General features: G+C 40.4%; 1 protein-coding gene across 2 annotated transcripts; it reads left to right on the top strand.

Annotated features, from left to right (window-relative positions):
* The first annotated feature begins 5,285 nt into the window (after positions 1 to 5,285).
* Positions 5,286 to 7,948, top strand: LOC117767780 (putative defense protein 1). Of its 2 annotated transcripts, none has more exons than XM_034595634.1 (5): positions 5,286 to 5,593; positions 6,619 to 6,731; positions 7,017 to 7,126; positions 7,303 to 7,371; positions 7,824 to 7,948. In XM_034595634.1, exons 1-5 carry the CDS (start codon positions 5,398 to 5,400, stop codon positions 7,873 to 7,875), a joined length of 540 nt encoding a protein of 179 aa, XP_034451525.1. In that variant the 5' UTR covers positions 5,286 to 5,397; the 3' UTR covers positions 7,876 to 7,948. The 2 variants fall into 2 exon arrangements, with proteins under 2 accessions (XP_034451525.1, XP_034451523.1); XM_034595632.1 differs by having other exon boundaries at positions 7,303 to 7,367.
* Positions 7,949 to 12,881: the final 4,933 nt, after the last annotated feature.

The following is a 12,881-nucleotide window of genomic DNA, read 5'->3' on the forward strand; positions in this document are numbered from 1 at the left end:
AAGTTTGAATTCGTCATAAATTCTGTTATAAATCAACCGTTTTTATATATTGATTTACTTAAAGTCATGTGAAGACAGACAAATGGCTTTTTATGGCCTGAAGCATTTTCAACAAATGTATAAAAAATTTGAAAAGAGGTTAATTCAATGAAAAGCACCATGTGACAGGAGTGTGAATGAACACGACACGCACTGAGTGATCCACCACAGGGTGATTGGCTGTATCACATCTTGACTGTATGTATGTGATGAAACAGTAACTAGAATAGGAACACGTTGATGTTACGTCTGTGTTGTCAGCACATGTTTTCTGAAGCTCCATTTAAAGCTTTACGTTTCTAGGTTCATGATTGTTGCCAACTTTGTTACTTAGTGAAGCCAGATGATCCAGATTTGTGCAAAGAACTGACCTGGGAGCAGCTGAATCAGGACGAACAAACAGGAGCACTAAAAAAACATCAAGCCTTAAAATTGAAATTAGCTATCAAGGTGCCACCATTTGTTATTTACAGCCACTTCCCATTGCAAGATGATGAAATACATGAAGCAAGTTAAATAATGTTAAACTGGTTTTGCAAAAATCAATCAATGCAAGCGAGGTTTCCTTTTTTTAATGGTAACACGGTTACAGTAACCTGTCAACAACTCTGCATATAAACCAAACTAACCAAACAGACAATTAAATGCTTCTACATGAATAGTCGTCTTCTTTATTTTCAGGAGATGGGCTCAATTCAAATGGCTCAGTTTATAATACATACATAAAAATATATGACACGTATAAGGTGAAGTCGTGAGAATTTGGCTTCATAAGCAAATAAGCAAATTCCAGTGAGCTTTCTACTGTGGGCATATATGGTCGTTTGAGTCACTGACCTTTAATAACACTGACATTTTTCAAGGTCTTAAGTGAGCAATAAAATAACTTTATTCTCAGTAATATGCTTAAAAGTCAACAAGGGAATAATTTTGCTGCAGACCAACAATGACTATACTATATATAAATCTGCATATCAAGCAGTGGAGTTGAGTGAAATTTAAAGCTTTGGTGCACAGACAAATCCTCCAGTTTCACCAGACGGGAACCGAAAAATGTGGATCTCACAACTCTGAGACCTTTTAAACCAAAGAAAGAAATTAATACAGAATTGGATGACAATCGTAAACATTAAAATGGGGTAAAAAATTATTTGTGAGATTTGGAGACACGGACTTCTCCTAACCTTCCTTCCTTTCTTGACTGTTTTGTCATTAACAGCAACAGCAACTTGTGACACACACACACACACACACACACACACACACACACACACACACACACACACACACACACACACACACACACACACAGTTCTGAATTGAAGAGAGGAGTTGTAAAGAGCATACTTTTCAGTTCAAGCCACGCACAAAAGAGGCTCATTGAATTTCTGTGTTTGGTTTATTTAGTTATTTATTTATCACATTCAGCCTATTTCTTTATTGCATTATTGCCCAGTCTGGACGTCGTTTCAATCACAAGCAAAGCTGCGAGATTAGATGTAACATTTCAGAGCATTTGGTTGTTTTGTGACATCCTTGTGGCTGTAATGATTGTTTTTTATCTATTGTGCTTTGAACACAAGAGACACTCTGATGCACTACTGTGAGCTGCAGGTGTATCTGCAAAAAGAAGAACGTGTGTATGAGTTCAGGGGAAAATCTGTTCACCTACATTTTCACTTATAACAGCTTTTGCTCGTAATTACACAATAAAACATGGCGCCCTGTGTATTTTAGGAATCTATGGACTCCATCAGTGTAGATTTTGGGATCAGAAAGGACATTGTCCAGCTTATATTCAGCGCACCGCTCCGTCATATTAATCTAAGTATGTCACCGACTCTGAAGCCCAGTGGAATTTTATATTGAATTTAATTCGATTGTCCGGCTGCACTTGTTCTCCCCTGTCACACATTACCTAAACACAAGCGAGAACACGTGTGCACATACACACAGAGTTGTGTCCTCGTTTCACTCTCGCTGATTATAACTTTCGACACCTGAAGTTACAGCAAAGTCCAGAGTTACATACTGAGAGCGGCGGTCCCTGATTGGCTGAAGAACCCGTTTCATAATGTCACATCATTTACTCATGAAGTTTTATGAAGGTTATTTCAGTCTAGTCACGGTGTAGTTAAGTTAAATGTTACTCAAACGCTCCGGTTTCATAACTAATGGCTTATCATTTGGATCTACCTCACACTGTAAGTTTTCCCATTTTTATTTATTAATGTTCTTATCAGAACAGTTACCTAACCTGTATCCTAACCCTATAATCCATTATCCCTCTCCCCCTGTCCCTTGAATCGAATGATGTAAGAAACCATATTACAACTAATAACACATTTAAATGCAGTCACACTCAAATTCCTTTTTTTGTCGCTTACATCGTACTTGCATGTCTCTGCCATCTCCCTATAATACCAACCCGTTTGAAAAAGACACGGCCTCGTTCAAGTGTCAAACTTAAAATAAATCAAAATAGCAGCGTAAACGAGTGTTTGTGAGCAGTGATCAGAATAAAAATGAACTTCCTAAGTGAGATGAGATTAAAAGACGGATTCATTGGTGAAGTTGCAAAACGCAGAATTCATGGATTAAGAGTAGCGTTGTGAAATATTGAAGATTCAGTGTGATCTGTGTGCACGTGCAGCTCTACTGTTGCTCTAAAAGAAGTGATACAGAGAGAGAAATGGACTGAAACCCTGAATGAAAACCCTTGATTCCTCCTGCACCTCCTCCTGGTCCTTGTGACTCTGCTCGGCCGACTCTCAGAGCCTCGAGCTTTAAATTGAGGGGACGGATGGAGAAATAAGTGGACTTGACCTTTGTTTTTGTGCACGAATCTGTTTCTCTCTCTGCAGTCGTCGCTCACGTCAGCTTTTAGGAGCTGTTGTTACCAAACAAGGAAAGGTTCTGTTGGATCCGATTCCTCGTGTTCACACGCCTTACACAACAAACTGTGTTTAAAGGGAGCAGGGGAGGGGGATCCAGAAATAGGATTGGCCTTATTTACATTGTTGAACATGAGATAATTTAATGTAAGAGGCCAAGAATGTGCTGGTAAGAAGAGAGCAGCGAGTTTTCTTATCTCTCGATGGATTCTCATTTTAAGGAAACCCCAAATTGTATGAACAAAATAGGCAGCATCCAAAATCCATCTATACATCTATCATTTTGAGGGGCGTGGGGGGAGCTGCAGCCAATCCCAGCTGACATTTGGCGAGAGGCGGGGTATAACCTGGACAGTTTGCCCGCACATCACAAGGCCAACATACAGAGACGAACAACAAATCACACCTAAAGTCAATTTTCAAGTCTCCAACCAACCGAACCCCAGTCGGCTTGTCTTTGGACTGAGGGAGGAAGCCCAAGCAGACATGAGGAGAAGATGCAAGAACCTGGGAAGTTTAAACTCTTTCTGTTAAATTATCTTCACCTTTCCTGTAAAGACAATAGGACGTGGAGTGAGACTGCGACAATGAATGGGAGATGAATTACTCATGTGATCCTCTTTAGTGCTTCAGTAATCAGCCGGAACGAAACACTATCCCATATGACCAGGAAATCTGTCTGCTAAATAAAAAAAGAGATTGTCAGACTCAGAGAGACTCCCAGACAACAGCCTGAGGAGTGACTAGGCTCCTTTCTTTTTAATCATAAACCTTTCCCTCGATAAATGATGAAAGAGCACGGTCCATCTTCCTGCAGATATGTACATTTAAACAGGGGAGAGCCACAGAGAACAGGACACAGAGGAAGGCTTCCTCAGGTAAGTGCCCGGCTCTCAGACAACAGCCTGCTCATTCTACCTTTTAGTGTCAAGGTCACACCAGCTGTTCGTTTGTATGTAAAGTAAATTATAAATGAATTCTCCAGACATCACGTACAAAGTGTGAAAGACCCTCACTTTCATCTCTGTTATGTTAATCATAAGTCATTTTTCCCCATTCTTTCATTTTTTCTTTTTTTAATCATGTCTTCATTTTGGTTTTTGTTAAAGACAAATCCTTCTTTTCCAGAAACAGAAGATTAAACAAGTTTCAAGGACACAAAGACACAATCCACTGCTGCTACGGCCCCACTCAGACAAAGTAAAATACTACAAATGAGAGACTAATCCTTTAAGTACAAAGATTACAAATGGCACAAAACCAAGAGACGGGGAGTTTTCTCTCTGAAAACCCTTTTTTCTGATAAATGCTGAATCGGTGACTCTGGAGATGTTTAACATCAAACGAGGTCAGATATTTGAGTGGCATTATTTAACCTCCGTACTGTGAGATTTAGCAGGGGACAGACTCAGACCATGTCCTCCTCTGACACGTCACACTGTGATTTACTGTATATGTCTATGTAAAATGGGGTCTGTGCTATAGTTAAGGTGTGCCTTTAATGCATTGACTATATATAAAGATTGATGATATGTCTCTTGGAATTTTTCGTCCATGTCCCATACACGGACATAGAGGAGGCGGGGTATATGAGCTATACTGCAGGCAGCCACCAGGGGGTCGATGAAATTCAAACACTGCATCATACGTAAGCCAACAAAACAATGTCGATTGTGAAATTCATCATCTCCATTGTGGAGGACTGACCATTTTTCCCCTTAAGATCTTTTCATTACTCCCTGGGAAATCTGTGAAAATGTCACAACCACCAGACACAGTGATTGGTTCCACCTCTGGTCCACGTTCCGTCCTTCCACAAAGTTTCGTGGAAATCTGTTCAGTAGTTTATGTGTATATCCTGCTGGAAACAAACAAACAAAAAAGAAACAGACAGACGGGGGTGAAATCATGACTTATGAAACTATGAAGCGTCATTCATTTTCTGAACTGATTTGGAGCTTAAAGGCCTTGATGCTTAATCACTTTAAAACCTGAGTGTGGTTAAATCACGAGTCAGCTTTGGTGGATGTTGGCTTTTATGTATTATAAGCACTGAATGTACTGTTGAACATGAAATCAGCTCTGCACTGTTCAAGCTCCTTTCTATGTTCCTCTTAGTTAATTGGAAGTTCATGCCTCTTAAAGGAGAGGTTTGACACAAGTGATCATCATGTGTTGACAAACACATGATGTTTACTAACTCCTAACTTCCCATGACCACAATACACTTGTGAGCACAGGCTCGACAAATTTTGGAAAATTGACACTTAATTGTCATTGAGCGAGAGAGAGAGAGAGAGAGCATGTGAGAGCATGTGAAAGCACATTTCATGGTTGAGGAAGCAATAACTGGAGAAAATCAAATTTTTTGGGTTGTGTGACTCAGCAGCAAAATATCACTTGACTTGGTTCTGTGTGTCATCGTATACCACTGCTTTCATTTGACACCTTTTCACTCAGGCTGATGGAGCTGCGCTGCTTTTCTGCTTTCTTGGCGCTTCAAGTGCTGTGTTTTATCGATGCCTATCCCACCGGTGCACCTACAGGCGCCTGCGAGGACATGATACCTCGACACTCTGGGGTGCTGCCGCAGCCTTCGCCTGCGCCCTACTCTGTTCTCACCAACGCCAACAATTACCAGCCGGGGAATCCCATCACAGGTAAGAAGTCCAGGAGACGATACATAGATCAGATTATTATTATAACAGCAAAAAGGTGTCACTATATATATCTGTGGTTTTAAGGGATTAATTCATGTGTAAGGACATTTTAGTAAAAACATTTTCTTTTGTTAATTTAAAGTGTAATTTATATTTGCGACATTTATGGGATTATTTTTACATTTCACACATTAAAGTTGAGAAGAAATCCTTCATTTGAACTCTGTTACAGCATTAAGTAGTAGTGCTACTCACAGTAATCTTTAGTTTATTTCATCTTATTGTTATTGTTATGTCAATCTTCTTAATGCTCTGATGACTGAATCGTTCAGACTTCTTTTACTCACCTCTGTGTTCAATGTGGTTTTCTGTCACGTCCACAGATTTCTACATTATATCAGAGGCCGATATGTTTCATTAAAAGCCATCAAATCAATCAAACTTTATTTGTACCGCACTCTCATACGGGTCAGTGCAGTTCAAAGTGCTTTACAATTGACTGATGAGCCGAGAAGAAGATAAAACAAATACAAATGCTTTAGAATAACAACAATAAATACAAAAAGTCACTCAAAGAGGAGACAAATATTTTGATAATATTAACAGTTAGGTACAAATAAATGAATGCATAACTTAGATGCAATAGAATAATGTGAATATAAACCATACGTATTGTGCACCGGCAGCTTGGAGCATAAAAACTCAAATACTGTATATACAGTATATGTTTCAGAAATCTAATTCCTTTTGGCAGGTCATCATATCGTTATTTTTGTTTTAATGTTGACATGAGAAACATATTTGAAAAAACACAATGAAGTTTTATTTGTCCACCCCAGACCTGTGTGTGTGTGTGTGCATCTTTTGTGTGAAAAACTTCTTCATCGTTTTATTTCATTTTTTCATTCATACCATTACTGCTCTGTGAATGATCTCGATTTGCTTTCATAAAGAAAGTATGTTGTGTGTTATGAGACCATGAAATCACTGCACAACAACAACTGTGTGCTTGTGTTTGGCTGCAGTGACGATCACTGGCCCAGAATACAGAGGTGTGCTCCTGGAGGCTCGGACAAGCGGCAGCACCGGCGCTCTGGGGACCTGGAATCTTCCTCCTCCAGACACCAGGTTTCTTGAGGTGACTCACAGACACTTTTCACTTGAGCTACTACCACATGCAATGGAATTATATAATGTGTATGTTATTGATATAAGCAGCTACAACTATAAGTAATGATAAGAGAAACAAATCCAACTGGGAAAAAAAGAAAACCCAGAAGTCAGTGTGTTGTTAGTCCATGGCCTTGACTCTACAACTTCTTACACCAGCATTAATCTTTCATGAGGATTTGAGAGCGAGCTAAAACAATACAAGTGTAAATAACTAGATAGAATGACAAGTGTACATTTTTTATGTTCACAGTGCAACGGGGCACCACAGGGGGCCGTTACTCATTCCAACACCAACCTGAAGGGCAACACCACCGTATACAGATGGATCCCACCCCAGTTTACGAGCCCTGTCTACTTCATGTAAAGATAAATACTTCATGCTTAAAATCAATGTTTACTGTTTTATTAATGTAATAGCACGATTTTATGAATGAGAGAAATAGAATTTTCCAATAAAATATTTCAAAATCGGTCAAAATTTAGCTTTTAAGAATGTTCTAACTTGCAAATTTGTTTTTACACTTATTGTTTTCCAGGGCCACCATAGCTCAGCAGCGCACAGTCTTCTGGATTAATGTGAGGTCCAGCACTCTGAAGAGCGGTAGGTACAGGAAGGTGACAAACTAGAATGGCACTCACTTACCTCTGCCAAGGCCCAACAGTCCACTTAAAGTCAATCAAGCCACATCAAATTACACTCACTCATGGCTTTCAAATCTCTAGATGTGGCTGATTTCATTCAAGATACTTAAATGATTCCCTGGGTAAAAGATACAAATTTAGAAAAACAATCTCGCTGTGTTAAAGAAAGCAAAACAACAAACAAATTCCTGAATCCTCCCCTGGATCTGCACCAAAATTTGATGGATTCTTCCCTGACCCATATTGCATCTTTCCACCAAGTTTTTCGTGGGAATCCGTTCAGTTGTTTTGTTCACAAACAAACAAACAAACGGACAGGGGTGAAAACATCACCTCCTTGGCAAAGGTAATCAAGAATGAATTTAACGAGAGAAATATTCATGATGTGTCTGTCGTTATCTTCTGTTCGCTGCAGGGAAACCAGGAGGACTCAGTTTTGCAACGGGTGCAAGTGCCGGACGGGCTGACGAAAAAACTCTGCTCCTCCTCGTGTTGGGTTTTCTAATGTTCCAAGTGCTGGCGTGAACACGATGTGAAAAGACAAACAAAGGTCCTGCAATCTATAACTACAAATCACAGAATCTCTTATTGTATAATGATATATTTTAAGTCTTACGGCCTCACGTCTCGTCCCTTTAAATTTGCAATGTACCCGAGTTACAAAATGCGTCACGGAGTCTCGTCCGTGGCTTTTATGGTGCGTGTTCTGTCATTTTTCATACGTAACAAAATACGTGGACGTCTGCTAAGAGACGAGCTGGAACACTTTTACAGACCTGAACTGCCATTTAAATAATTTCAGCCCTTTCAGTGGAATACATGAAACGTGTCTGAGCGTCAGGTACAGACAGAAAAGTGGTGAGAAACGTCCACCTCTATATTTAACACTTGACGTCAGCATAACGATGTTGTATAACAAGAACAAGCATACGCGTTCCCTAATTGTAAGTCAGCGTACCCTCAAGTTCGGCCTGTACCATTGGTTTCAAGGCCAAAACACTTGACACGTTGCAGAAGACCTTCAAACGTACAGGGGATATTCAACATCTTGTCCTATGTTCTAAAAAATAAAACCCACTGAATCCCTGCAATCGAAATGGAAAAGTGTGTTGGTGTGACCACAGTGCTCTCTATGTTGTTTGTGCTAAATGAATTCAAGTCAAATATCAAGTTAACAGAAGAAAAAAAAAACACATTAAACTAATTGTACTCCTTAGATTTGAGAGAGAGGGGAAAATAGAAGGTGAGAGAAAGAGGGGGAATGACAAGAGAGAGATGGACGGGAAATCCCGTCCGGCTGTGGAGGTTTTGCTATCTACTGAAATTCATTCCACTTATCGAAGAGCCTGTTATGACCTGCTTTTTCCACATCGTTTGATGTATAACCCAGATTCCCAGTGTGGCGGTTAACAGAACCCAGGCCGACCCTAAAGAGGCTTAAGAAATGCATTACGTGATTTAAAGCTCTGTACCATATCCATCATTTCCTGCTCGACACACATGCTGCTGCTGCTGCTGCTGCTGCTGCTGCTGCTGCTGCTCCACGAAACCTCTGCGCCTGAAACCACAGGAGCAGGTGGACGTCTGACTTTCTTTTACCAATGCAGACGTAGCTGTGATTTTATTTACTGACAAACTACTCATGATTACAATGCACACCGTACAACAAGTGGCGTCTATAGTCAGACTGCAGCGTGGACAGTAGATGTGTAACAGCCTTACTGTGATATAAACAATGCAGTTAAAATACAGCACTTCACTTTGCTTTGAGAATCCCCCTCCAATTCAATCAAAAATAGAATTGGTATTAAAATGAAATGTGTGTGCACACGTGTGTTTGTATCAACAGTTCATTTGTTCTGCAGGAGGTGTGAACGGAAAGTGTCTAACGTGTAATCCTTGAGGTATTCCTGAGAGTGTATATGGCAAATACAGTTACATTATGTCATGATGTACTTATAGTAGTTGTTGCATTGCCTTAAATCAAGATGAATTGCAGAGCTTTTATTTTGAAAGGGTGTGAACTTGGGTCATAGGATTGTTTCGATTGTCAACGGAACCCTGAAATAGCCAACATGCAATGTAAGCAAAAATAACAACAGTTGTGTCAGTCATTTAAACAAGGACTGTAAAATCTTTAATGCAGATAAACCAGGTAGGATGAACACAAAGTTTCCTAACTTCACACAAACAGTATAAAAGTGACAACATATTGTAGAACTGTTTGAGGAGGACTCACTAATGACAAGGAATAATTCTGAAGTAGGTTTTAACACAGGTCAATAAAACAGGACCGGACTAGTTTCTCTAAAAGTGTTTGTTTTTTCGTTAGCATGTCTCAAGATCAGATACAGTTCAAACTTGGTGGGACGCTGGAGCATCGCCCGGGGAACATATGATCAGGTTTTCATGCAGATGCAAAAGAAGATTTCCTCCTGATTTGTGCTATTCTCCCTAACAACACTTGGTAAAAGCATCCCATGATCTGTTTCGCCAAAACTCTCAGGTCCGAATTAAAAAGCGAGTCATTGCTGAAGACGCCACTTCACGGTGACACACACCTCACAATTGAATATTTGTTGAAGCTAACGATGCTCTACTTGGTAACTTTTCCCCCTGATGTTGTGAAGTATTGATCTCAGACTGAGTCATGTGTCGGAGGACGCAGGCCTGGTCACAGGGTCAGCAGCGCTCAATAATAATTAGTCTCTTTCCACTGAGAGCCACAAGCCCATAACTATCTTTAACCAGGGGATTCATGTCCAGGATTTAAGCACCAGCACTACCAGTCGGTTCAATAGTAATTGACTCATTGACATGTGCTATGCTGAACTGCCCTGTCCAGGTCATACTCTCTGAACGCCACGCCATTGATGTATTTTTCCATCAAGACAAGGTCATTTATACAGATGCATGGAGCGAAACAGAGGGGAAGCAAGAGAGTTGGATCAAAGGCTTCAACCTGAAGGAAAACACTCACCTCGAATACTAACCACTTAGTACACACAACATTTTTTTGACTCCATAAGCCGTGACAGTTTAGTGAACAAGCATAACAAGAAGACGGCAGAGCTGTGAGAATAAAGATTACCCTGAAAGATGTTTCTGAGTTGCTCACGTCTTTCCAACGATCAGGACTATTAACTTTTCTGAAATTGGCCTCTTAGTGTCTCCATGGAGAAAAAACAAACAATCAGCAATTTCCATATTTACATGTAGGTCCTTTTCTTTCTGTCATTGGCATTTGAGAAATAGAAATGCTCTTAAAACATAGATGAATTCAAATCAAGCACTGATAAAATGTCACTATACGTCATAAATTCTTTCTAAATTTGTCTTTATGTCATGTTTCATGATTTACATTATACACAGTTGTATGTTGTATGAAGCAACTTGCATTCATATGTATGTGAATATGTATTTGTAACTTGTGCTTCGATGCAAAGTCATTATTTTCAACATTCTGAAGCAAAGGTTTGTAAAGTATTGCAGACTGAGTTATAATTTCGTAAAGTAAATTTTTAATGTCAATCTTGATATTACCGTTATATTACGTTATTTACACCTTTAATTTGAAGCGTTTTCTACCGCTAGCTGCTTACATCTGATTGACAGGTCGCCCTCTAACGTGCAAAAGAGTTGGGTGAAGATGACTCTCATCTTTCTCTAATCCCTCTCTGACTCAAGCTTGTTGTACACCCTGCATTACTGTCACGTGACAAGTGGACGAGTCATATCAGAGTCAGTGTAAGCAAATCAACATCAAGTTTCATCAATTAAACGTTTACTATTCTCCTTAAAATTTACATTTCTTCTTTTAACTTTGTATTTTCTATAATCTTCACAGTCCAAGTGATGTCTTTCAGTTTATATATTTCAACTTGAGCAGTTTACATAATCAACATATCCGGTCAGAGCGGTTTGCAGATTGCTAGGAGGATCAGAAATGGAGAATTACATACATGTAGAAAATAAATCTTGCTCTTAATGTTGCATTACATCTTCTGTTGTATATTTCCATGCTGTGCAGACAAGTAAACACAAACGCTACAACAGTGATTAAGTTACCAAGACCGTCAGAACCCTGCAACAGTAATCTAGTGATATACTTTTAAGTACACATAGATGTGGACAGGCAAGTATGCAGGCACATGCACAAATACATATGACACAAACATACATGTGTCCAGGCAGATCAAACACTGATCACATGCATGCACAGTGTGCAGATTAAGGCTATCCCTTGCTCCAGGGGCTTAGTCGGCATCTCTGTCTAAGCTTGACATTCTTCAACTCCCTCCATCCGCTTCATCCGCTTTTATCAACATGTCCAGCACCATAAAAAGCAATGACCAGCAGATGTGGCAGGCGTCCAATGTCCTGCAGGCAGTCATAAGAACATCATTCGCAACAGGACTTTGTCTCGTCCCTGTTTTCTCTTAAAAATGGATCTATGATTAATTTAACTCCACCATCAAGAAACAATTCATGACTTATTATGGTCATATTTTGGGAAGCAACGCACCCATTATTTAACCAGGAATTGTCAGTTTGTCTTATCCACATTTTGCCAGAGGGTGCAGAAACTTCCCAAAGCTTCGCCTTTTGTAAAGTATCACCTGCACCTACAGCTGAAGGGATGATATGAAACACTGGAGTGTGTGTGTGTGTGTGTGTGTTCTGGATTGTAATGCCTGCCCTGAGAGTCTGAGGCCGAGTTGAATTGGCTTTTTACAAGTTATGGAAAGACTAATTAGTTGGGGTGCTTCCATCAGTGATCTTACTGAGTGTGTGCCCGTCAGCGACACAATGACGTCGCAGCAGAACTCGCACCATTTGTCACGCGAGTATGAGAGCCTGCGTGCGTGCAAAACGTTTCGCAGAACCGGCTCGTCAGCTGACAGCCTTAATGAGATTCACACTGGTATCAATAGAAATGAAAGGCGCCCGCACGTGCATCGTTGTCCAGTTCACAAAGTCTGATGCAGTGCTGAGCTGAAATGTCTGTTAATGCTGATAGTGTTGGTGAACATCATGTGTGTTATGTAAGAATGTGGTGGTTAAAGGGGGGAGAGCTCAGGGCCGGACCATATTATATGAGGGGAAGGGAGGGAGCGAGAGCAGGCGAGGGAGATGGAGAGTTTGAGGAGAGAGGGAGAGAGAGAGAGAAAGACAGGGCAGGGTTGAGGGAACAACAAACAGCAACATGGGAGAGTGAGAGAGAGACACATGGAGAGAGAGAGAGAGAGAGAGAGAGGGAGAGAGAGAGAGAGAGAGAGGGCAGGGTTGAGGGAACAACACACAGCAACATGGGAGAGTGAGAGAGAGACACATGGAGAGAGAGAGAGAGAGAGAGAGAGAGAGAGAGAGAGAGAGAGAGAGAGAGAGATGGGAGGTTAGGACTTGCTAGATAATCAGAGAAGAGCCACTAATGCAGAGCTTGGTGCACAGCTGGTGCGACGGGTGAGGAGGC

This window comes from Hippoglossus hippoglossus, chromosome 9 (assembly GCF_009819705.1).
Source record: "Hippoglossus hippoglossus isolate fHipHip1 chromosome 9, fHipHip1.pri, whole genome shotgun sequence".
NCBI classification, from domain to species: domain Eukaryota; kingdom Metazoa; phylum Chordata; class Actinopteri; order Pleuronectiformes; family Pleuronectidae; genus Hippoglossus; species Hippoglossus hippoglossus.

What these genes read in the sequence shown, in the direction of transcription:
- LOC117767780 (XM_034595632.1), top strand. Translation starts at nt 5,398, where the DNA reads ATGGAGCTGCGCTGCTTTTCTGCTTTCTTGGCGCTTCAAGTGCTGTGT. An exon ending in GCCGGGGAATCCCATCACAG is followed by an intron (nt 5,594 to 6,618) that starts GTAAGAAGTCCA and finishes GTTTGGCTGCAG; the next exon opens with TGACGATCACTGGCCCAGAA. An exon ending in GTCCAGCACTCTGAAGAGCG is followed by an intron (nt 7,368 to 7,823) that starts GTAGGTACAGGA and finishes TGTTCGCTGCAG; the next exon opens with GGAAACCAGGAGGACTCAGT.